Raw genomic sequence first — 25,097 nt, 5'->3', positions numbered from 1 at the left:
CTTTTCATTGCAGGTGTGGATGGAATTAATTCTCAATGAATGGAAAGGCAAACTAGATGTAATTATATTTGTTTTTCTTTCTTAGCACTAGTTTTCAAAATACTTGGGACATCTGGATATGTAGGAATTTTGTTTAGATAGTTTCAATGAAGATCTAGCTAAAATCATCTTGAAATGAATTTGCCAAATTACTATCATTATATAACATCCTCCTGTTTAACTGGTATTTCAACATCAATTTCTCTAGTGCTGTCTGTACTTGACCCTCCGTCAAGTACAGATGAGCATAAAATCAACTATGTGTGATTGAGGATAAACAAATTAGCCCTGGCTGGTGTGGCTCAGTGGATGGAGTGCCGGCCTGCAAACCAAAGGGTTGCTGGTTCGATTCCCAGTCAGGACACATGCCTGGTTGGAGGGCCTGGTCCCCAGTTGCGGGTGCATGAAAAGCAACCACACATTGATGTTTCTCTCCCTCTCGTTCTCTCTCCCTTCCATCTTAAAAAAAAAAAAGATAAACAAATTAAAAAGACAAATACTTGAAAGCTATTTGGTCAATTAAGAAGAGGAAAAGATCACTCAGTAACCTGTTTATAATTTTTTGAGGTACCCGCATACTGTTTTCCATAGTAGCTGCACCAATTTCCATTCCCACCAATCGTGCACGAGGGTCCCTTTTGTTCACATCTTCTCCAGCATTTATTATATCTTCATCTTTTTGGAAATAGGCATTCCAAAAGGTGTGATGGTATTTCATGGTGACTTTGATTTGTATTTTCCTGATGGTTAGTGAGGTGGAGCACCTGTGACTAGCTTTCAAGGAATTCTTTTCAGATGATTAATAGAATCATACTGTAAATGCCGTGGTCATTACAAACCACGTTTAGACACATCTCTCAGGAGACTGTTGCCAAGCCCTCCTTTCGAGGGCTTGGTGCAGGGAGAAGCTCGAGTACGACAATTAGGACAGAATTCGCCTAATTTCTAAGATTTTCTCATTGATTTGAAATGTCACCCTCAGTTATCAGACTTCTATGTTTCTTTTATATTTTTTAAAGATTTTATTTATTTATGTTTTAGAGAGGGGAAGGGAGGGAGAAAAATAAAGAGAGAAACATCAATGTGCGGTTGCCTCTCACTGCCCCCGCCCCCCAACCTGGGACCTGGCCCGCAACCCAGGCACGTGCCCTGACTGGGAATCGAACTGGCAACCCTTCGGTTTACAGGCTGGTGCTCAATCCACTGAGCTGCACCAGCCAGGGCTATTTTTCTTTTATAAAAATCTATTTGAAAAATATTGTAAACTACCAGTATATGTAAAAAAAAATCACTGATAATCCTGTTACAAAATGATGACCAGAAAAAATGTTAACCAGGTACTAGAGGAGTGTGTTTGCTGCTCCCGGGCCACCATTGTAACCACGGTAGAGTTGCTATATTTTCGATTACCATCTTTCTTCACAAAAATCCTTGCTTTTGGGGATAAAATATGTATTACAAACTTGCAGTTCTGACCATTTGCAGTGCACACTTCAGTGGCATGAACTGCATTCACGGTGCTGTGCAATTATTAACATTCCTGATTTCCAAAACTCTTGCATCGCTCCAAACAGAAACTCTGGACCCATTAAGCAATAACTCTTCGTTCCCCGATCCTACCTCCCCCACATAGCTACTGATCTCCTTTCTGTCTCTATGAGTTCGCTTATTCTAGATATTTCATGTAAGTGGAGTAATATAGTATTTGCCTTTTTGTGTTGGGCTTTTTTCTCTTTGAATAATATTTTCAAGGTTCATAATATTTTCAGTGTTGTAGCATGCATCAGAATTTCATTCTTTTTATGAATGAATAATATCCCATTGTGTGTATATAGCATATTTTGTTTATCCATTTAACTATTGATGGCTACTTGGGTTGCCTTTACTCTTAAGCTATTGTGAATAATGCTGCCAGGAGCTTTTGTGTTCAGGATACCGTTTGAGTCCCTGTTTTCAATTATTTGGGGATGTGAATAGGAGTGGATTGCTGCGATGTGTGGGAAATCTATGAGTAACGGCCAAAATATTTACCAAAGTAAATGCACCATTTTGTACTCCTACCGGTGTTGTGCCAGGGTTCCAATTTCTCCACATCCTTACCAATAATTCCTCTCTCTCGTTTCATCATAGCCATCTCAGTGACGTGAAGTGGTAGCTCACTCTTTCTTATTCCCTGCACCATTCAGCAAGGCACAGCTGTTGAACTGGATGTAATAGGACAAGCCCGTAGGGACCTGTGGGACACCCTGCCACGAAATACCAGGTTTTGTGGATTGGCCCCCAGCCCTCAGGGGGATGAACAGAAGTGGACACTCCCTGTTCTTCCCCTTTTTGGGGCAATAAATATTTCAGCAGGAGGAAGAATGTGACTGTGTAAACCAATGACATTCAGAATGGATGGTTTTCCTGAAATTCCTCCTGTCTCTTTACCACATGCCTCCAGGACTCTCTTGGAAGACATCTTGAGAGGAGAGCAGAAGAAGTTTGTATGACTGGGTGATTTTTGGTTCCAAAACTAAATTCCATGAGACACTTGGAAGGTCTGAGAAAGAGGTAATGAGAGAACAGAGCTTGTGGACAGAAGCTGGGTGTTTGGGAAGGGGTGAAGATGGGGGAGGGTCTGTAGGTCCGGAGCACGCGGACCCAGGCGTGAGCCTGGTAGCACCCGGAGAAGCAGCACAGCCCTCGCAGAGTGGTTGTATGGGGGGGCAGCTGAGAGATCAGCACGGGAACCCTGGGCTCCAGGACTTCCCTGTGGCCATGGATGGAAGAGTTTTAGCCCTTAGTGTGCACAGCCCCAGCGTAACATGACAATCTCTTTGCACAGAGAACTGGGTCCAAGGGGCAGCCTTTATTTTTCCCACCTTATCTCTCTGGCACTGCACCTGCCCATGGAATCTACGCAGTTCTGGTGTGAAGAGTTTATGGGAACAATCCCTTCACCCCAAAATGTACTGACTTGCAATTTCCCACTGACTAGAAAGAAATAGTTACCTAAATTAAAATTACTGTGATCTGTTGGAAATAAAAATGTGATAACATATCTCTATGAAGTAAGACCCACCCCGGCTATGTCTGTTTATACCCTTTTTCTTCATTTTATATTTATGGTGGGAGTGCTTGGCGCTATGACTTGGAAGCTTAGTTATGTTGAATGAACAGTTAACTTAATGAAAGATTGTTGTAAAGCTCTTGGTACTGATGTTAAACTGTGGCATTATCTATAGCGTGTTGTATATTTCCAATGTCGATGTTTCAGTTTTCATTTTATTGCACACTCACCAAAATTGAGATTTAACATTTAAAAATTTTCTAATCTTTTAGAAAATGAAAGTTGATATTTTCTTTTAGTTTGTATGTCTTTGACTTCCAGTGAGTTTGTACAGATATTCATAAATTTATTAGTAATGTGAAGTTTGTCCTGAAATTAGGTTTTTACCTTTGCTTATTTTTCTATTAAAATATTTATTCATGTTGATTTGATAAAGATTTATAGCCCTGGCTGGTGTGGCTCAGTGGATTGAGTGCTGGCCTGTGAACCAAAGGGTCGCCAGTTTGATTCCCAGCCAGGGCACACGCCTGGGTTGTGGTCCAGGTCCCCAGTGGGGTGCGTGTGGGAGGTAACCACACACTGATGTTTCTCTCCCCCTCTCCCTCCCTCCCTTCCCCTCTCTGTAAAAGTAAATACATAAAATCTTTTTAAAAAAAGAAGAAAGAAGATGGCCTTTCTTGGTCTTGAAGAGATTTTAATCCCTTCCCCAAACTTGTTCCATAAGACCCTAATACCATGTTATACATTCCATGTTGGGACCATTGTCCAATAGCTCTTTTGACAAATGATTTAATGTTCTTTTTCTAGAAATTTGTCAACCTCTCTGTCTCAAATCTTACCACTGTAATTCGGCTATACTGGCGATCTGATACGGCTATTTCCTCAAAATGCAAGAGTATAATCTCATAGACTTGGTGGTTTTTAAACTACTGTTAGGAAACGCATGTCATGAGTACATCTTACCATAAAAATGATATTCAAAGAATTCAATTTAGAAACCTCAGTCGCCAACTCCTTTGTTTACAATCTCTGTTTAGAAAGAAAACCTTAGCTCCATATTTCTCTGAACTTAATCTACTTTTCAAAATATATTTTCAGCATTTGAATTTAGTGACGGCTTTTCAGTTAAACTTGCCTGTCTACCAATGACCACCAGGTTGTCTTCTGACCATCAGATGTCCAGTCAGGGGTGACGCTGTCACAGTGGCCAACATAACCTCTTTTAGTTTAGCCGTTACAGTCCTGTCACAGGTGACTTAGAATGCCCCACCTTTTATAGGGTGTTTATTTTTTTTATTGAATGTATTGGGGTGACACTGGTTAACAAAACTATATTAGGTTTCAGGTGCACAATTCTACAACACAACATCTGTACACTGTGTTGTGTGTTCACCACCCCAAGTCAAGTCTCCTCCCATCACCGTTTATCCCCCGCCCCGCCCCTCCTCCAGCCCCTTTTATAGGTTGTTAACAGGCATTACTTCTCACGTAACTGTCTATCCATGGCCCTGTATCCTATCCTGAACTACAGTTTATTTTGTCTTATACTTACCCTTATACTTGCTCAAAAAGTGGAATCCAATAGAAAATACAGAAATGACTTTTTATAACTTTTCTATTTCTTGCAATCAGATTAGAAATGAGGTGGAGGGGAAAACCTCTGACTACAGTATAGGTAGTAGAGATGAAAGATCATCCCACATGGAGACTGAAGTCTTTTGTAAATATTGTAACTGGTCACTGGTAAGCAAGGGAGAAAAAAATTATAACCAAAACATTTTGCTGAACAAATTCTTACCCTTTCAAAAATATAACAGTTGCTCAAAGTCGAATGCCATCACCATTAAGGAAAATTGGGGCCACTGTTATGGGACAATGACATCTTGTCCCATAAATACAGCTGAACAGAATATAATCTCTAGTCCACAGATGAATGTTGCCGAAGGAGTGAAAAAAGCAGAAGGCAGCTTTGAATAAATAACATAATTTCTTTCTGAGTTATGTGGTATGATCCATTATGACCATTCAGAATTTTTCTAGTTTTCTTTGCAGAGAATGGAATGTATTCTGGATGATTTCTTAAAAACAAGCATTTGAAGTTCTACAAACAGATATTGTATATCAGTTTCTGATGTGCTGAGATTATTTTCCCAACCATCTACTAAATGTCTTTAAATTATGTACTTGCACACAAAAAACTGGATTATTTCTGCATATAACACTATTTCCATATAAATGCAATTATAAGCATTTGACAGTTTATATTGTATGAGATGTTTTTAGAGGCAATAATGAATAATCTAACATTACAAATTCATGAATTATGTATTTGGCTTCTCGAGTACACACAGTATAGATGTTAACCATCTATAAAAAAGCTTCTTTGTAAACATTATTGGGTTTTTTTGGTAGAAACGTTTGGTCTAAGTAGAGCAACTAAAGTCAGACTTATTTCAATGCCACTGATGGATCAATTGCATTTACTCTAGATAAACAGCAAAATTGCCAAATCTACTATTTGTTTTATTGACCAGAATACATAGCAGCTGTCAACTCTGAACTTCGTGTGGGCTGGTTCTTCACCACCCCCCTGGAACTCGGGGCAGCAAAATTAGGGGGACAGACTTGAGGTTTCTGATCTAACTCATAAAGAGCATGGAAGATGTCGTTTGCATCCTCACACAAGGAAAGAAAAACTACATAAACTGAAAAACGACACTTCTTAGATCCATCAAAGAATTGAGGTCAAGGGCACCCGCTGCCTCAGCTTCCTGGGAGCAGAAGCTCGCTGCTGGAGCCGGCACTGGGAGGATCACTTCGACTGTAATTGAAGAATTCTCAGAGACTCAGTGTTGTCGTGTGTGTGGCTTTAAAGCTCTGGGGGAGTGAGGCTCCCACACATTTGTGGAGCTCCACCAGGTTCTTGCCGTGGAGATCAAAGAAAAACACCTTCTTCCTTCAACAGACAGAGAAGCGAAGCTAACAATTTTGAAATATATCCAGAGCTAGAATACCTGCTCTTGGCTCTGTTCTCTATAAGGAAGGCCAGACCTCAAGAGAAACTACATTACTGAAGTCTTATTTGACATGGAGAAAGGGAGTTCCCTCTAGCTTTTCTGTCTCACATAAAAGGGAGACAGACAGACAGAGAGACAGAGAGACAGAATAAACCTCATTTGAAGGTCACAGTGCAGGGACTCTGGCCTACCACAAAGAAAAAAAATTATTTATAATATTATTGTAGAAGGTTTTCCTTACCCAGGACCCAACTACCACATCAACAGGGCTCTGGGACAATAATAGTAAATTACAAGGGAGAGAGCTGCAAGACACAGGTTCCATACAAGGAGTTTCTAGAGACTTCACATAAGAAGATCCAAGACAATAGAGGAGCAGTAAAAAGCACACGAGAGGAAACTGAACCCTCTGACACATACAGATAGATACAGAAAACATTCGACCCTGCCTGTCTTCTAACTAGATAAACACTAAACCGTACACTAAAGACCTAGGTACCTCAATCTGATTACCCAATGCACCAGGGACAAAGCAAGCACCAGAGACACACTCAGATATCTCCTGGAGTCTGGGGCGATCAGACCAGGAATTTAAAGCAGCTATGATTAATATGCAAAGGGCCCTAATGGGAAAAGAGGACAATATGCTAGAACAGGAAGTAATGTAAGCAGAGAAGTGGAAACTCTAAGAAGGAACCAAATGGAAATGCTAGAAATCAAAAGCTCTGTAATGACATGAATGCCTGTAGACATGGCTAAGGAAAGAATCAATGTGCCTGAGAGTGGTGAATAGACATCTTCCTGGTGGAAACACAAGGAGAAAATAGAATGGGAAAGTGGGACAGAGTATTCACTGAGCATTTTCCAAAAGGAAGGACAAACACCAAATCAAAATAATCGGAAAGGTCCTAAGGAGACATTTCTGTTAAGGAAAGACAAGTGCACACAGGCAGAAAATGTGTTATTGCCTGCCAGAGATTACCAGAGATTGGGATGGAGATGACTGGGATTGAATGTTGATAGCAGTGGTGGTTTTTTTTAAAGACTTAATTTCTTTTTAAAAAAATATTTTATTTATTTATTTTTAGAGAGGGGAGTGGAGGAAGAAAGAGAGGTAGAGAAACATCAGTGTGTGGTTGCCTCTCATGTGGACCCCACTGGGGACCTGGCCCACAACCCAGGCACGTGCCCTGATGGGGAACTGAACCAGCGACCCTTTGATTCTCAGCCCACACTCAATCCACTGAGCTACACCAGCCAGGCTGGTGTTTCTTTTTGTGGCAATGAGAATATTCTGGAATGAGAGAGGGGTGATGGATGAACAAGTCTGAATGACTCACATCCCCAGAGCTGTACATTTTAAAAGAGTGGATTATGTTAATATGGCTTCAACAAGTGAATTTTTGGTGGAAGATTTAGTACTGACAAAGGTGACGTTCCCCCCATATTTTCCCTTTAATTCCTCCAGAGCCCGTGCGCATTTACCATGATTTATAGTCTCAGAGTGGAGCTGTTTACTCACTTCTCCCTTCCTCACTGCCACAGAAGACCCTTCAAAAAGACCTGGCCTCACGCACTGTTGGAATCCTGGAACAGAAAACGTCCTTCCAGGTGTCATCTGAATGAATCAATAAGCTTGCAAAAACACGCCTCTTAGGGAGCTGACCAGGGCTTCCCCTCTACCCTCCATCACCACCCGCTCCGCCCCCATTCTCAGAAACTCATTTTCAAAGTGAATTCACGCTTTGATTTGGCTTGAAGCAGAATGGCCTTGACCCAAAGGGAAGGGTTGCACCATATTTCACTTGCTTTAATTTAACTCAGGATTGTTTTCACGAACTCTTTTAATCAAAATTCAAGCAAAGCACTCACTTTCAGTATTTCTCACGGAAAAAATCAAACTCATTTTGAGTCTCATTGATGACATGGGACAAGGTCTGCACACCACGCACGGGCTTTGTTTACTCACAGGTGCGAGGCTCAGAGTCCAGCGCTACTTGGGCACTGCTGATGAAACTAGTTTTCACCTAGCAGGCCTTTAAATAGGGCTTATGTCCTCTGCTGGTCACATCCCAGCTAAACAGTTCTCTTTAACTTTCAAGAAACTGGCTACCCGCTTGATCCTCAGATAACTTGGAGAAGGAGTTTCCATGGTCCAGCTGTCCCGGGGAAGGAGGCGGGGCCTATTGAGGAGGGAGTGTGGTCAGGATTAACGCACTTAATCCTGATTGAGTGAAAGGAAACCAGTTTTCTCTTCGGACGTTTCTAACCGGTCACCGGGGCTCCCCCGCTCATCCTCCATGGCCTTTCATAAACTCCTGGAGAACATCGGGGGCCTGGGCCGGTTCCAGATCCTGCAGATGGTTTTCCTTTGTGTCTCCTGCATCTTTGTGTATCCTCACGTTCTGTTGGAGAACTTCACCGCGGCCATCCCCGGTCACCGCTGCTGGGTCCACGTCCTCGACAACGACACTGTCTCTGCTAACGGCACTGGGATCCTCGGGCAAGATGCCCTCCTGAGAGTCTTCATCCCACTGGACTCAGACCTGAGGCCAGAGAAGTGTCGCCGCTTCCTCCGCCCCCAGTGGCAGCTCCTTCACCTGAATGGGACCTTGTCCAACATGAGCGAGCTGGCCACGGAGCCCTGTGTGGATGGCTGGGTGTACGACCAGAGCGCCTTCTCCTCCACCATCGTGATGGAGGTAAGAGGCCTCTTTACCTGCTGTGAGTTTGCGGTGGGGGAGTTCAGGGGTAATGCAGGTGATGAACCTTAGTCGCCACGTAGGTGCTCATTCTTTATTTCTTCAGCAATTATTAACTACTTCATTAAATGCCAGACTCCTACATATCTGAGTTTAATGAACTAAAAAACGGACATGGTCTTGCTGTTAGATAACTTTTGTTTTTTGGAAGACTAAAGGGGAAACCATTAATTTACATAATGTGTTTAACCTGTTATGCAAGGTCAGCAATGCTCAGCCTTACCTGAAAGGACAAACACCTGGGAAGGTGATGCACTTGCCCAAGCCCAGACCGTAGCCCGGAGCAGCTGTGCAAGGGAATCTGTGATGAAATTCGGGCATCAGTAACTTTTAAAGCTTCTCAGGTGATTGCCCTCTGTGGTTAAGATTGAGAACCACTAAGCATGAAATAAAGCACAGCATTTGTATAGCCAATAGGTGTAGAGGAAGCTTCCCAGAGAAAGCTAGGTTTCAGCTGAGATTTGAATAGTAAAGCTCAGCTAATGCAAAGAAGGAGAAGAAGGAGGGCCCTGATACAGAGAAACACGTAAGTCATTGAAGCTGTTTCGGTCAGGTCTCTGCTGAGGGGCTGTGAGCTGCTGTGAAGCGGAGCTGTGACGCTTTCCTTCCCTTCCAGTGGGACCTGGTGTGTGACTCTGAGTCACTGAACTCAGTGACCAAATTCTCATTCATGGTTGGAGCGGTGGTGGGAGGCATCATTTTGGGCCATTTATCAGACAGGTGAGTGTCTCTGCATTACAGCTCTCTTTACTCTGGGGCATTTTCATGAACTCATGAATCATTCTCTCATTCGGAAACATTGATTACGAATTACACTGTCCTGGGGGGTCTAGGAACCCAAATGAAGAATTACAGTCAGTGTGGTGAGTGCTGTTTTGCCTCTGACTGTGCACAGCATGCAGAAACAACACCTCCTCTGGACATGGTGGCATTTCTGGACTTTCCTCATTAGAAAGATGAGGAAGAGTAGTTACCGAGGGGAACAGAGGGGGTGATGCATCACAGCATGAGGTTCATCCTGCTTGAAGACACAAGTATGTAGAACAAAGTTACAGGCCATGTTCAGACCCTCCTGGGTCTGGATTTCCAGGGCACAGACATCATGGCATCGTTTCTCAGGTGCGATGAGGAGACCTTCCTATTAAACCCATGTTGTACACACAGCAATTTTCATCTTGGTGGTGGATTAAAAGTCCACCATTGTTCTAGTAACCTTGATTTTTGTTTTTGAAAAAAAAGCTTTTAAAGGTAAGTTTTTCAACCATGTAAGGTAATTAATTTAATGACAACTGCTGTCACCATTTGTGGGGTTAGAGCTGCAGGATCCTGTGCCTAAGAGTACTACTTCTGAATGAGATAGTTAGCCGTTGCCACCACCCGAGCACGTCTCCTCCGAAAGAAATGGAGAATCAAGGTGCCTCTCACCGTCTACTAGCATATTGCCTTCCGTTATTTCATCCGAAAACTGTGAATTCTGAATGGATGACAGTAAATGTAACTAAGTGTTTAGAGTCACCAAAGGGGCCCACACAAAGACATATTATAATTAAAATGGGAAAGGTTAAAGACAAAGAATGTTAAATTAAGAGCAGCACGAGAAAAAATAATTAGTTAACTACAAGGGAGCTCCCATACGGCTGTCAGCTGATTTCTCAACAGAAATACTTCAGGCCAGAAGACATGGGCATGAAAGATTCAAAGTGATGAAAAGGAAGGATGGACAACCAACAGTACTCTATCCAGCAAGGCTATCATTTAAAATTGAAGGCAAAATAAAGAACTTCCTAAACAAAATAACTAAAGGAGTTCATTACCACCAAACCAGTATTTCAAGAAATGTTAAAGGGTCTTCTTGAAGAAGGAGGGGAAAAAAAGAGAAGGAAACATAGGTATAAAGAATAAAATGGCAGCCCTGGCTGATGTGGATCAGTGGGCTGAGTGCTGGCTTGCAAACTGAAAGGTCACTGGTTCAATTCCTGGTCAGGGCACATGTCTGGGTTGCAGGCCAGGTGCCCTGTTGTGGGCATGCAAGAGAAACTGATGTTTCTCTCCTCTTTCTCCTTCCTTTCTCCTCTCTCTAAAAAAATAAATAAAATATTTTAAAGAAGTACAACAAAAAGAACAAAATGGCAATAAATAAGTACCTATCAATAATTACTTTAAATGTAAGTGGATTAAATGCTATAATAAAAAAAGACATAGGATAAGAATGGATAAGAAAACAAGACCCACATGTATGCTGTATGCTGTCTACAAGAGACCCATCTCAGAACAGAAGGTAAACACAGGCTGAAAGTAAAGGAATGGAAAAAGATATTTCATGCAAATGGAAATGAAAGAAAAACTGGTGTAGCAATACTTCTATCAGACAAAATAGACCTCAAATCAAAAGCCATAACAAGAGACAAAGAAAGACACCACGTAATGACAAAGGGAACAATCCAACAAGAGGATATAACCCTAGGAAACATCTATGCACCCAACACAGGAGACCCTAAATATATAAAGCAAATCTTGATGGACGTAAAGGGAGAAATCGACAGTAATACATTCATGGTAGGGGATTTTAACACCCCACATCAATGGATAGATCTTCCAGACAAAAAATCAACAAGGAAATAGTGGCCTTAAAGGACACACTAGACCAGATGGACTTAATTGATATTTTCAGAGCATCTCATCCCAAAGCAGCAGAATATACATTCTTTTCAAGTGCACTTGGAACATTCCCTAGGATAGACCACATGTTAGGACACAAAACAAGTCTTAATAAATTCAAGATTGAAATCATATCAGGCATCTTCTCTGATCCCAATGGAATGAAATTAGAAATCAATTACAAGAAGAAAAACTGAAAAACACACAAACACATGAAAGCTAAAGAATGCTACTAAACACCGAATGGGTCAATGGTGTGATCAAGGAAGAAATCAAGTTACCTGGAGACAAATGAAAATGAACACACGATAACCCCAGATCTACGGGACACAGCAAAAGCAGTCCTAAGAGGGAAATTTTAACCCATGTCACCCCAATAAATTTAATTTTTAAAAAAGAAGCAAGAAAAATCTCAAACAATCTAACCTTACACCTAAAGGAACTAGGAAAAGAACAATACACAAAGCTCAAAGTAAGTACAATGAAGGAAATAATAAAGATTAGAGAGGAAATAAATGATATAGAGACTAAAAAACAATATAAAAGATCAATGAAACCAAGAGCTGGTTCTTTGAAAAGATGAACAACTTGGATAAACCTTTAACCAGAAAAAAAGAAAAAGGACCCAAATAAATAAAATCAGAAATGAAAGAGGAGAAGTAACAACTGACATCACAGAAATACAAAGGATGATAAGAAAATCTTATGAACAACTACATATGCCAACATATTGGACAATCTGGATAAAATGGATAAATTCCTAGAAACATAAAATCTTCCAAAACTGAATCAGGAAGAATCAGAAAATTTGAATGTATAGATTACAACTAATGAAATCAAAGCAGTAATTAAAAAGCTCCCAGCAAATGAAACTCCCGGACTGATGGCTTTACAGGTGAATTCTACCAACATTCAAAGAACAAACACCTACACCTCTCAAACTATTCCAAAAAATTCAAGAGGAGAGAAGACTCCCAAACTCATTTTATGAGGCCAGCACTATCCTAACTCCAAAACCAGATAAAGACACTACAAAGAAAGAAAATTACAGGCCAATATTCCTGATGAACATAGATGCAAATTATTTGCAAATCAAAACATTAAAAAGATCATGCAGAATGATCAAGTGGGATTTAATCCGGGGATGCAAGGTTGGTACAATATGCTCCAATCAATGAATGTGATACACCACATAAACAAAATGAAGGATAAAAAAATATGATCATATCAATAGATGCAAAAAAGTATTTGATAAAATCCAGCACCCACTTATGATAAAAACTCTCAGCAAAGTGGGAATAGAGGGAACGTACATCAACACCATAAAGGCCATATATGACCAACCCACAGCCAACATCATACTCAATGTGCAGAAACTAGAAGCGTTTTCCTTAAGATCAGGAACAAGGCAGGGATGTCTGCTTTCACCACTCGTATTCAACATAGTGCAGGGAGCCCTAGCCACAGCGATCAGACAAGGAGAAGAAATCAAAGGCATCCGAATGGGAAAGGAAGAAGTAGAACTGTCATTATTGGCAGATGACACAATTCTGTATATATAGAAAACCCTAAAGACCCCACCAAAAAGCTACTAGAACTGACAAAAGAATTCAGTAAAGTATCAGGATACAAGATTAATATTCAGAAATTAGTGGCATTGTTATACACCAATAAGGAACTATCAGAAAGGGGAACTAAGAAAACAATCCCATTTACAATTGCAACAAAAAAGTAAGGTACCTGGGAACAAATTTATCCAAAGAAGTAAAAGACCTGTACTGGGAAAATTATAAGAAACTGAAGAAAGAAAATAAAGAAGATACAAATAAGTGAAAACATATACTGTTTCACAGATAGGAAGAATAGACATCATTAAAATGTCCATACTACCCAAAACAATCTATAGATTCAACACAATTCTTATCAAGATACCAATGGCATATTTCACAGGACTAGAACAAATATTCCAAAAACCACTTACTTAAAACCACAAAAGACCCCAAATAGCCTGAGCAGTCTTCAGAAAGAAGAACAAAGTTGGTAGTATCATGTTTCCTTTATTGTTTTTCTTAGTTTCCCTTGCTTGAGGAGGTATATCAGAAAAAAATATTACTATTATTCCAATAGTAATATTTTTACTCTTTAGTAAAATCTTGGAGGAATGTTTTCTTCTCAGAGTTGTATTTTTTTTTTCTTGGAGTTGTAAATTCTATGGTCTTCCATTTAAGTCTTTAATCCATTTTGAATTTATTCTTGTGTGTGGTGTAAGAAGGTGGTGTGGTTTCATTTTTTTTTTTTGCATGTACCTGTCCAATTTTTAAAAACTTTCTTTATTGAACAGTCTGTCATTATTCCATGGTAAGTTCTTGCCTCCTTTGTCAAATATTAATTGACCATGGAGGTGTGGTTTACTTCTGTGCTCTCTATTCTGTTCCCTTGACCTATATGTCTGCTTTTATGCCAGTACCATGCTGTTTTGATTACTATAGCCTTGTAGTATGGTTTGATATCAGGTAGCGTGATTCCTCCAGCTTTCTTCTTCTTTCTCAAGATTGCTATGTAACCATGTAATATTTTTGAATTGTGGTTGACTATGGATAACTGAAACCACGGAAAATAAAACCATGGGTAAAAGGGACTACTATATTGCAAGCTGTCTTATATGGTTTCAGTTGATCTCAAAGTTCTACAGGTAACACATTGGAGAAGAAGCTTTGTTACATTCAATATCTATTTACAAACAGGAGGGCTGCTTCTGAAATCTAGTGTTGATTCTTTATGGTTTCAAGTACCACGTTTCACTTATTAAAACATTGCCAAAATTTTAAAGTGTGACTTCTTTTGGATACTTTCTGCAACAGCTTGTTCTTATTCCCATGTCTAACCTGTTCCTGTTTCTCAGGTTTGGGAGGAGGTTGATTTTCAGATGGTGCTTACTCCTGCTCGCCATCGCGGGAAACTGCGCGGCCTTTGCCCCCACCTTCCTCCTGTACTGCTCCCTGCGCTTCACGGCCGGCTTTTCGGCCATAAGCATCATGACCATCACTTCAGTGCTTAGTAAGTAAAAACGGTGGATCTTTGACGTTTTCTGAGTCCTAATTTTGACTTTGAAATTCCAACTTTGTGCGACGTCACTGTCCCGTTTGTGTTTTCTTTCAGTTGTAGAGTGGATAGTGCCCCGATTCCAAGCCATGGGAATGACAATGGCAATCTGCACTGCCTGCATGGGACAGATGATTCTGGGAGGCGTGGCTTTTGCCATTCGAGACTGGCACATCCTTCAGCTGCTGTATTCTATACCATTACTGATCTTGTTTCTTCTCTCAAGGTATCAGCTGTCTTTCTTTCTTTGTCTTAAGGATCCTGGGATGCAAGTACACGGAACGAGGACACAGAATTCTGGGAGGCGCTTAGTCAACGCTGAGCACACGCTCTACTAACACGTGTCTTACGTACAAAGCCAATAGGTAGGGCTGCCAGATGATATCAAGGGCACTCAGTTAAATTTGGATTTCAGATAAACACCATTTTTTTGGTATAACATTCCAAATATTGTATGGTGTACAATTACTCTAAAAATTATTTATTGTTTATATAAAATTTCTATTTACCCAAGAGGTCTGCATTTTTTTTTATTTACGAACCCAATAAAATAAAGGGTATCTAATTAAAGTAAAATCCCAAAGAGATGACAAATGCTTCTTTGTATATGTCCAAAATATTGCATGGGACGTAGTTACATTCGAAGATGACTCATACTCACAGTTTAAGTGAATTCAAATTTACCTGGATACACTGTTTTTATTTGCTAAAACTGGCAATATTCCCTTGAATGCGAGGTTGGCCAATAGAACTCCTACTCTGTATTCCCAGCTGTGGAGGTGTATTATGTGGAGAGGTTATCCTCACAGTTTCCTAGTTATGGCACAGGAGAACTGAAGTTCATGTGTTCTGGGATAACAAAAACAGAAGGTAGGAATGAGAGGGGTGGGGGGAGGCATTTCAGGACACAGGGTATGTGAAAATGGGCAAATGAGACTTTGTAGCACCTCTGTCTTCTTCTTTGATCAGGTGGGTGGTGGAATCTGCTCGGTGGCTGATTATCACCAACAAACCCGAGGAGGGCTTAAAGGAACTTAGGAAAGTCGCTTACATGAATGGAAAAAAGGATATTGGAGACGCCCTCACCATGGAGGTGAGGAGGACGGAGCTGTGTGTGGGATGCAGGGAAGGCATGGCCTGACATCTACATTAGATGGTGTCTGTAGGATGAATGAAGGGTGGAATGCTGGTCATTTCGCCTAACTCCCCCAGTTCCCAAAGGCTGTCAACGTTGTTTGTTCCAGTTAACATCGAGGGAGACTGTGCTGTTGCTGAAAGAATTGGGTACAGATATTTTACTCAACAGAGGCTGACATCACCTAGTATTTACAATTGTACAGATTGTGTAGATTTCACTTAGCAAAATGTCCTCAAGATTTATCTGTGTTGCAGCAAATGGCAGAATTTCCTTTATTATTAATGTATAGTGTCCTATCGTATGCATATACCACATTTAAAAAAAATCCATTGATGGGAACTTAGGTTGTTCCCATGGCTTGGCTTTTGTGAATAGTTCTACAATGAACATGTGTGTAAAAATCTGTTCAAGATCCTGCTTACAATTCTTTTGGATATATTCCCAGATGGGAGATTATGGGATCATATGATAGCTCTAATTTTAATTTTTTGAGGAACCTCTGTACTGTCTCCATAGTGGCCTCACCATTTCACATTCCCACCCCCAGCGCACAGGGCATCCTGTTCTCCACACCCTCAGCAACACTTACCTTTTTTTTTTCACTAACAGCCATCCTAACTGGTGTGAAGTGATAACAATTTGTGTTTCCCTAACAATTACTGACCACGAGCACTTTATCGTGTACCTGTAGGCTGTTTGCACAGCGGTTTTGGAGAAATGTCTGTTCCGTTCATCGGATGCCCATTTTTTAACTGAGTTATTTGGCTTTTTGCTCTTGAGGTACAGGAGGTCCCTGTACATTTTGGTGTTAAACCTCTGTCCTACGCGTGGTTCGTAAACGTTGTCTCCTATTCCGTAGGAGCTCTCTCCTTTGGTTAATGGTTTCCCGGCTGTGCGGCAGCATTTTAGTTTGATGTCGTCCCACGTGTGCATCTTTGCTCATTGCCTGTGCTTTTGGTGTGACATGCAAGACCCCACTGCCAAGACCCATGTCAGGAAGTTTCCTCCTATGTTTTATTTGGGAGCTTTATACTCAGGTGTTACATTTTAGTCTTTAACTCATTTCGAGTTGATTTTTGTGTACAGGATAAGTTTCCAATTTCATTCTTTTGCCTGTGAATGTCCAGTTTTCCCAACACCATTTATTGATGACACTATTCTCTCTCTGTTGTAAATTCTTGGCACCATCATCAGAGATAAATGAACTGTATTTGCACGGGTTTATGCTGGGCTCTCTATTCTGTTCCATTGATCTCTGTTTGTTTTTATGCCAGAACCATGTTCTTGGTTACTATAGCTTTGTAATATATTTTGAAATTGGAACATATGATACCTCCAGCATTTTTACGCTGAAAAAATGCTCTGTTAGGGGTGTTCTGTGTTTCCATAAGAATTTTAGGATTGTTTTTTTCTGTATCTGTGTAGAATGCCCTTAGGATTTTGATAAGGATTGTATTGAATTTGTAGGTCACTTTGGATAATACAATATGATATTGTTAATATTTTAACAATATTAAGTCTTTCAATTCATGAACATGGGATGTCTTTCTTTTTTTTAAGTCTGCTTTAATTTCTTTCTTCAGTGTTTATAGTGTCAGTGTACAAGTTTTTCACCTCTTTGGTTAAATTTATTCTTAAATAGGTTATTATTTTTGATGTTATTATAAATGAAATTATTTTCTTAATTTCATTTTTCAGAGAGCTTGTTGCTGGTATATAAAAATGCAACAGATTTTTATATGTTGATTTTGTATCCTGAGACTTCATTAAATTCATTTGTTAGTTATAACAATTTTTGGAAGTGTTTTTAGGGTTTTCTATGTATAAGACCATGTTGTCTGCAAACTGATAATTTTACTTCTTTCTTCCTGATTTTTCTTTTTCTTACCTACTTGCTTTGGCTAGGACTTCCAGTCCTATGCTGAGTTGAAGTGGTATCCTTGTGTAGTTCCAGATGTTAGAGGCAAAGCTTTCAGGTTTTCACCATTGAGTATAATGTTAGCTGTGGGCTTTTCATACATGACATTTAAAGTAAGTCTCTTCAATACCTAATTGGTTGAGAGTTTTTATCATGGAAGAGTGTTGAATTTTGTCCAATGATTTTTCTGCATCTATTGAGATGATCATGTGATTTTTAGCTTTCATTCTGTTAATGTCATGTATCATATTTATTGATTTGTTTATGTTGAACCATCCTTGCATCCCAGGAATAAACCCCGCTGGTGTATGTTCCTTTTAATATGCTGTTGAATTTGGTTTGCTAAATCTTATTAATGATCTTTTTCATCTATATTCTTTTCTTATAGCCTTTGTCTGACTCTGGTATCAGGGTTATTATGCTCTCCTCATAAAATGAGTTTGGAAGTGTTCTCTCTTCTATTTTTTAGAAGAGTTTGAGAAGGACTGGTGTTAATTTTTCTTTAAATGTATGGTGGAATTCACCTGTGAAGCCATCTGGTGTTAGCCTTTTATTTCTGGGATTTTTAAAATTACTGTTTCAATCTCCATATTAGTTATTGGTTGTTTAGGATTTCTGTTTATTCCAGATTCAGTCCTGGTGGGTTGTATGAGACTGGACATGGTGGCAGGGGAGGCCAAGGTGGCCGTGGTCGTGGTGGGTGTGCAAATCGTGGCAGCAGGACTGATGAATCAAGAGCTTCTGCTCCTGCTGCAGATGGCCCAGGGGCACTCCCAGCTCTGCCTCATTGGTGCTATTAGACACCCCCAGTTCCTTTGCGGACCCCGTCTCTTGAGGTTTTGCTTGCTTAAAGATCCCAAAGGACTAAGAAATTAAAAAAAAAAAAAGACTGTCACTCAAACCATTCACACCTACAGACTGCATTTTCTCTGTTTTAAAAATGAACTCTCGCTTTGCAGAAGTAACAATATGGCAGTCAGTTTTTTAAATTTAGAAATGTATTGGGGGGAGGGATGTTTTCCTAATTTTCAGATTGTGCATTCTTCATGAATATTTTGTGATGCTGGTTGCAAATATGCATTTCCAAACTTGAAATGTAAGTGTGAACAGTGTGGACCAGAAAAATAAAAAAGAAAAAAAAGATATTCTTGGAACCCATTTTTCCAACCTCACCCATGACAAGAGCCCATGGTTACGGGTCTCTGGTGTTAGATGGTGGAAGGAAACACCTTCATGACTCTGCTCTTCCAAAAGCACGAGCCCAGTATTTTGCTACTCAGGCTGGTTGACCAACTGAAAGGACATTCTCGATCGTGCAGGTCCTCCGGTAGGGTGGCCTTTCATGTCTCCAAATCCCCTTCCTCCTGGAATTTTCCAGTGCACTTCCCGCTATTGTTCCATATGTAGATGAGAATTAAGTCAATATTATTTGGATAATAAATAAGTAAATCTGCATCTCAGGCATGCTGGGTCTACTTCCATATTCACATTTGCGACCTTATGTGTGGCCTCTGAAATCCTGGTGTGAGAGGTGTTGGAGGTGCTGTTATTTTTCTCCGCCTTCTTCTCTTACTCCTGATTCTTCTACTTAGTCTTTTTAATGACAAGGAAATTGAGGTTTAGAAATATTTAGTTACCTTCCTCAACGTACAAATCCAGCGTGTTACAGTGTCATCGACTCACTCAGATCATAACCAGCTCTGGGGACAAATCATTCTGCACCAAGGTCTCCCCAGATTCCATGCTCAGATTTACTTCTAGGCATGTCATTCATGGGGCACAATATGCTCCAAGTGACTGGGCGAAATAAAGACTCTCAGGAAATGTTCTTATTTTCTGAGATAAAGAGTTTTCCTGTGAAGAACAGCCAGCTGAGACCCAAGCTCACTTCCCAGGTCTTTCACGCCTGTCTGGCATAAATGGAGCTTTGGACCATGATCCAAGTAACTCTGCGTCTGCTTCCCTTCCTGATCGGAAGATCTGACACACACACCCTTTCCAATGTCTTGCAGTCCTCTCGAATCTCATGCTTAATATGTGCTTGTTGCTACATAATCTCCTTGAGGCTTCTTTAACACTCCAACTCACCTTTCACACCCCTTTTGTATCTGTCAATGCATCTTCACTGGCTTTAATACAGACGACAGAAAGGGAAGCGGTCCATCTTGTCCTCTGTTTGGGGCCTCACAATGCCTACCACGTTGTGACAACTGAACAGTTTGTCGTGGTCGTTGTCGTTGAAGGTTTTGAGATCTACCATGCAGGACGAACTGGAGGCAGCCCAGACCAAACCGCGTGTGTCGGATTTGTTCCGCCCACCCAACCTGCGTAAAAGGATGTGTCTCCTGTGCTTTGTGAGGTAGGTAGGCTTCACGGTGCACGTGAGGAGTGTTAAAATAGGGGAGACATGATTCTGTTTATCTAGAAGGACAGCACGTGCTATAGGAACACATTTGAGATAAAACATGAGGAAGCCACGAAGATAATTGCTATGTTTAGAGATAGTCAAAAGGCTTGGAAGAGACTGACCGAACTCATTGTCCAGCGAGGAGTGTTGTCGGTCACATCGCCCTGTCAGGCTCATCGCCACTGGGAGCTGAGGCTGAGACCCTCAGCCATGGGACAGATTTTGATCTTGAGTTTCTTCACTTGTTCTGTTGTAACTGAGGTAAAACTACAAACAGTAAAGTGTACAAATAATACAGCTCTATGAATATTCACACATGTAAATACGCAGCCATCCCCCAGATGGGGATATAGGAAAAACTCTAAAACCCTAGAAGGCCCCATTATGTATCCTCAAGAACAACACTCCCCACCTCCAGAAAAACTTAGTAAGATTATGACCTCCATCATCATACAGTCTTTTATGACGGTTTTAAGATCATCACCGTGCAAAGACATATCCTACAAAACTGACGAGGCCTTTATTCCTTGTCGCCTACCACTGGCTGCCGGACTGATGACATTTGTTAGCATCATTCGCATGACATTGGCTCCAAACCTTATGACATTTGTCTGTCTTTTGTTCACCGCAGATGTGCAGTCTGCATACCCTTCTATGGCCTGGCTCTCCACCTCCAGCACCTGGGGAGCCATGTTTTCCTGTTCCAGGTCCTCTTCGGCGCAGTGTCCCTCCCAGCCAATTACATTGCATTTCTGGCACTGAATCACCTGGGCCGGCGAGTAAGCCAGGTGCTTTTCTTGTTCCTGCTGGGGACCTCCATTCTGGCCATCACATTTGTGCCTCAAGGTGAGAGAGGAGCACAGGGTGAAGGAAATGTCTTAGCCCTTTTGCTCAGGGAATGTACTTGCCCCTCTCTGAGGTCAGACGGAAGGGAGAATGTGGTTCTAATGATTTCCCAAAACCGACCTGACGGTTTAGGGCAGATTCTGCCATTCAGTGGCCGGGGAAGAGTCCAAGGCCAGTACAAGTCGGTTCAGATATAAGGTGGTCTCCGTCCTATCTGAGAAGCCCCTGGTGATCGGTGCCATTTATTCCTCCCTGGCCATTTCTCTAAGCGAGCAAATGATCGCTTGCTCTTTGGCCAATCACACCTGTGGTTGTAAACAACAGCGTTGTGTCCATCATATGATTGTGTCTCCTGGGTTGACACAATGCTCTCACTTCCTCTGTCTGGGCTCTTTTCTATTAGGTCCAGTTCCCTCCCTGATTGCTATATATCCACATGTGTATCTTGCATTAGGTCACTATAACTTCTATCCCGGAAGTCCTCTTGACTTCAAGGGAAGGAAAATCTCCTGTCTTCAAGCAGAGAAGTGTCCAACAGGAACAGGGAGTTAAGCAGTTAAAGCCTCTCTGAAAATGAGTTTTACTAAATTAAGTAACCGTACGTAATGCATAGGGGGCCCAGGTGGTCATCACGCTTCACCAACTCCCAAAGGGGCGGGCTTCGCTCATCTTGAACGTCAACAATGATGCAAGTTTGCTGCCTTACAGCAGAGCCCCCCGTCACCCCCAGCATTGTAATGCTCTCACAAGATGTCTTTTTAATGGGGTAGAAAACGGGCTCTAAAATTTCCTTTCAGAGGTTTCCAAAGTCTAACTAATTCTATTCCCTAATACAGGTCCTTATTCTTTCATCTTCAAATATTCTAGATCAAGCTCCTCTCCAGCTTATCCATCGACCTGGGTTCCACTCTTTTATGACTCTCTGTTCCAGTGCTATCGACATTCCACGCCCACATTGCGTATGCACCCAGGTGTGAAACTCTTCGAGGGCATCGATGAGCCTTACCTCCCTCGGCAATTGCTCATATGACAGGCCTACGTTACACATGAGAGGCAGAGGAGACTCTGGACAGAATAAATGAAAGCGAACTCTTGCTGGCCTCACATTCCCCTCTTTGTCTTTGGCAAATTTCTGTTACATATGGAGAGACGATGCAATAACTTAGATTTTATAAATTCTCTGTTTAAGCTCTTAGCTATAGATAAGTCCTATTTCTCAGCTGTTAGTCACTGCCCATTCTCCGCCTCTGTGCAGTTCCTCTGCGAAGTATTTACCCCATGCAAACGTCTTCAAAAGTATCTTTTTCACTACTGATTTGGGGGATAGTGATTCCAACAGCTCAGATTCCTGAGTCTCACTGGTCTTCCTCTCCAGAAATGCAGACCCTGCGCGTGGCTTTGTCCACTTTGGGAGTAGGATTTTCTTCTGCGTCTCTCATGGGTTCTTTTGTCCACGGAAATGAACTGATCCCCACCATAATCAGGTAGGAAGCTCTATTAGGGTGAAAAGAGACCTTTCCCAGCTAATGAACACTTATGCTGGAAGTCAGCTAAGACTGATTAGTTACCAGAACAAGCAATTATAACAAGAACAATTTGCAGGCAACGTTCACTCACAGCTGACTTTTGCCAGGCCCTGGGTTAAGTCCTTTCATGTGCCATCTCACATATTCTACTGAACTGCTGAAGGGTGGATGCTATGAGTAAGAGTATTTTTTAAATAATGAGAATATCTTCATGCACTTGTGCACTGAAAAAAAAATTGTACGCAAATAAGACAGCACATTTGAAATGCGGTGGTAGATTGTCAACCTTTATGTATCTAAACACTGCTGTGCTGTCTCCCATAATCAAAAGCAAGGTAATAAATCCCAAGTTACACGTGTGGATTGTAACCAGGTTATTTTTGTACTGTCGTTTGCACTCCAGGACAACAGCGTCAGGAATCATGGGGATTGTTGGTAATGCTGGGGCAGCCCTGGCTCCCCTCCTGATGATCCTCACCGTGTATTCTCCTCACCTGCCCTGGATCCTCTATGCAATCGCTGGTTTCATCCCTGGCCTTGTTGTCTTCCTCCTTCCTGAAACCAAGAATCAGCCTCTGCTTGACTCGATCCAGGACGTGGAAAAGGAGTGAGTAGCCCCCTGGCTGTCCCCCGGGGGAGCTGTGATGAGGTCTGTGATGAGGGAGGCGAAATAGAAGGGAGACCACCGTCCTCTAGGCGGGTGTAGACCTAGATCATTTCCACGTGGTCAGTGCTTTTGTTTGGCTGCAGCGCGATCCCTCCTGTAGTGACCTCAGACTCCCTCAAGGCTCCTAGGTCACAAGGACCAGCCTTGCCCAGCCTGCACCGGTAGGTTTAGCGGTGACGGTGCCCTCATGTGACACACACCACCTGGAAGGTGTTTCACAAACATGCACAGCTCTGAGCACCAGAGCCTCATCCTCAGGCCCTGGCCGCCTGCAGCCCAGGGGGTGTCATGAGCTCTCTGGGACTGCTGGTTCCCAGAGGTCTGTGGGCGCTCTGGTCCCTGAGGAATCAGGGAGACCAGGGGAGGACCAGGCCCCTCCCACAGGTGACAGTGTATCTCTGGGGAAGGAGTGCTGCCCTTCACCTTCAGACCATGAGGTTCTCACTGGGGGTGGAAGCGTTGAGAAAAGAGGAAAACGAGTGGTAAATGCTGGTATTTGACAGGACCAAGACTGGGAAAGGATTTTTGGTGAACTTGTGGGATGCTTTCCTTGCCTTTTCCGAATCCTGTTGGCCAATGCCCTGGTGTCCCAAGGCGAGAGTGGAAACTGCCAGAGCTGCCTTCCCAGGCCTGCCCTGGGAGCTCGGCCCTTCTCGTCGTACGAAGTTTACTCCGATCCTCAGGGCAGTGGTCAGGCTTTCGTCAAAGCTGGCGGGCCGAGCATGAGCTTCCCTGCAGAACGTAGAACGTGCGTGCTCTTTCTATGTGTTTTTACATGTTGTGTTTGTTTGCTGTGTTGTTGTATTTGTTCCAGGAGAAAAGGCTCACGAAAAGGCAAACAGGAAGACACCTCCATGAAAGTGACACGGTTTTAAGGAATTCCAGCAACGGACTGCTAACCAGAGACCAGACGGGAGGGAGGGAAATGGGATCATCCCCAGATATTGGCATATTTTGGAAAGAAGTAAATAAAAACCGATAATAAAAAAGTGCATCTCATTTACAATTGCAGTACTAAATAAGTGTATGTAAAATACCTATTATTAATCATCATAAGAAGTTTGAGGAGCCCTGGCCAATGTGGCTCAGTTGGATGGAGTGTCATCCTGTAAATTGAAAGGACATGGATATGACTCCTGGTCAGGGCACATGACTAGGTTGCAGGTTCGGTCCCCGGTTGGGGCGCATATGAGGCAACCAATTTCCCATCAATGTTTCTCTCATGATGTGCATTCTCTCTCATATCAATGTTTCTCTCCCTCTCTCTTTCTCTTTCTCTCTCTCTCCCTTCCCCCCTCCCCTCTAAAATCAATAAGCATGTCCCCGTGAGGATTACAAAAAACAAAGAAGTCTGAGGAGGGCTGTCAACTTTTAAAGAAAGCATAATAAAATACGTATATAAATTTTGATCCCTAACACGGTTGTGGATAGAAAGAATAGCATTAAAAACATTGATTCTGCTCCAGTTACTTGGTAGAGTAATTGGTAGAGTAATTAATTACAATGAAAAAAACACATACTTTTGGAAGAATTTGAAAAAGTTACAAGTTTATCTACAAATTAATAATAACCAAAGTGATTTAAGAAAGAGAATCACAGAATGAGGGGGGCTGGCTAGTGTTTCAAGGGGCATTTGCTAGACTCTGTTACAGCTGCGATGGTCAAAACAGCGAGACCAGGTGTCTTTATACATCAGAGGAAGCGCAGAAACAGACTGTAGGAGATGTAACAGTTAATATGTAATTTTGACATCATAAATCACTGGGCAAAGTAAAGGATTATACATCAAATAGCATAACTAAATACTTAAAAATAAATGACTAGTAGTGTGATCTCATACCCTAAACCCCCAAAATATTCTACTTTAATATGAAGTTAATTGGAAAAAATAAAACATAATTTCCAGTAGAAACCTTGGCTACAAAATCTTGGGATAACAAAATGTTTTGGGTGGTAAAGCAAATG

At 41.6% G+C, this 25,097-nt stretch overlaps 1 protein-coding gene across 2 annotated transcripts; it reads left to right on the top strand.

Annotated features, from left to right (window-relative positions):
- The first annotated feature begins 7,834 nt into the window (after window positions 1-7,834).
- Window positions 7,835-24,119, top strand: LOC112317017 (organic anion transporter 7-like). Of its 2 annotated transcripts, none has more exons than XR_006653155.3 (10): window positions 7,835-8,810; window positions 9,487-9,590; window positions 14,431-14,585; window positions 14,688-14,856; window positions 15,600-15,723; window positions 19,930-20,045; window positions 20,725-20,939; window positions 21,807-21,910; window positions 22,315-22,423; window positions 22,869-23,004. XR_006653155.3 is itself a non-coding variant. In XM_024573978.4 (10 exons), exons 1-10 carry the CDS (start codon window positions 8,409-8,411, stop codon window positions 24,005-24,007), a joined length of 1,659 nt encoding a protein of 552 aa, XP_024429746.2. In that variant the 5' UTR covers window positions 7,943-8,408; the 3' UTR covers window positions 24,008-24,119. The 2 variants fall into 2 exon arrangements, 1 of the variants encoding a protein (XP_024429746.2); XM_024573978.4 differs by lacking the exon at window positions 21,807-21,910 and adding an exon at window positions 23,947-24,119 and having other exon boundaries at window positions 7,943-8,810; window positions 22,869-23,072.
- The last annotated feature ends 978 nt before the right edge of the window (window positions 24,120-25,097 follow it).

Source organism: Desmodus rotundus, chromosome 5, assembly GCF_022682495.2.
Source record: "Desmodus rotundus isolate HL8 chromosome 5, HLdesRot8A.1, whole genome shotgun sequence".
Taxonomy (NCBI): domain Eukaryota; kingdom Metazoa; phylum Chordata; class Mammalia; order Chiroptera; family Phyllostomidae; genus Desmodus; species Desmodus rotundus.
The sequence above is the reverse complement of the archived record's forward strand: the minus strand, read 5'-3'. Positions and strand labels throughout refer to the sequence as shown.

Bases quoted from the DNA above. Each gene is read 5' to 3' on its own strand.
- LOC112317017 (XM_024573978.4), top strand. From the start codon at position 8,409: ATGGCCTTTCATAAACTCCTGGAGAACATCGGGGGCCTGGGCCGGTTC. The intron at 14,586-14,687 runs GTAAGTAAAAAC...GTTTTCTTTCAG, and splicing joins GACCATCACTTCAGTGCTTA to TTGTAGAGTGGATAGTGCCC. The intron at 23,073-23,946 runs GTGAGTAGCCCC...TATTTGTTCCAG, and splicing joins ATCCAGGACGTGGAAAAGGA to GAGAAAAGGCTCACGAAAAG.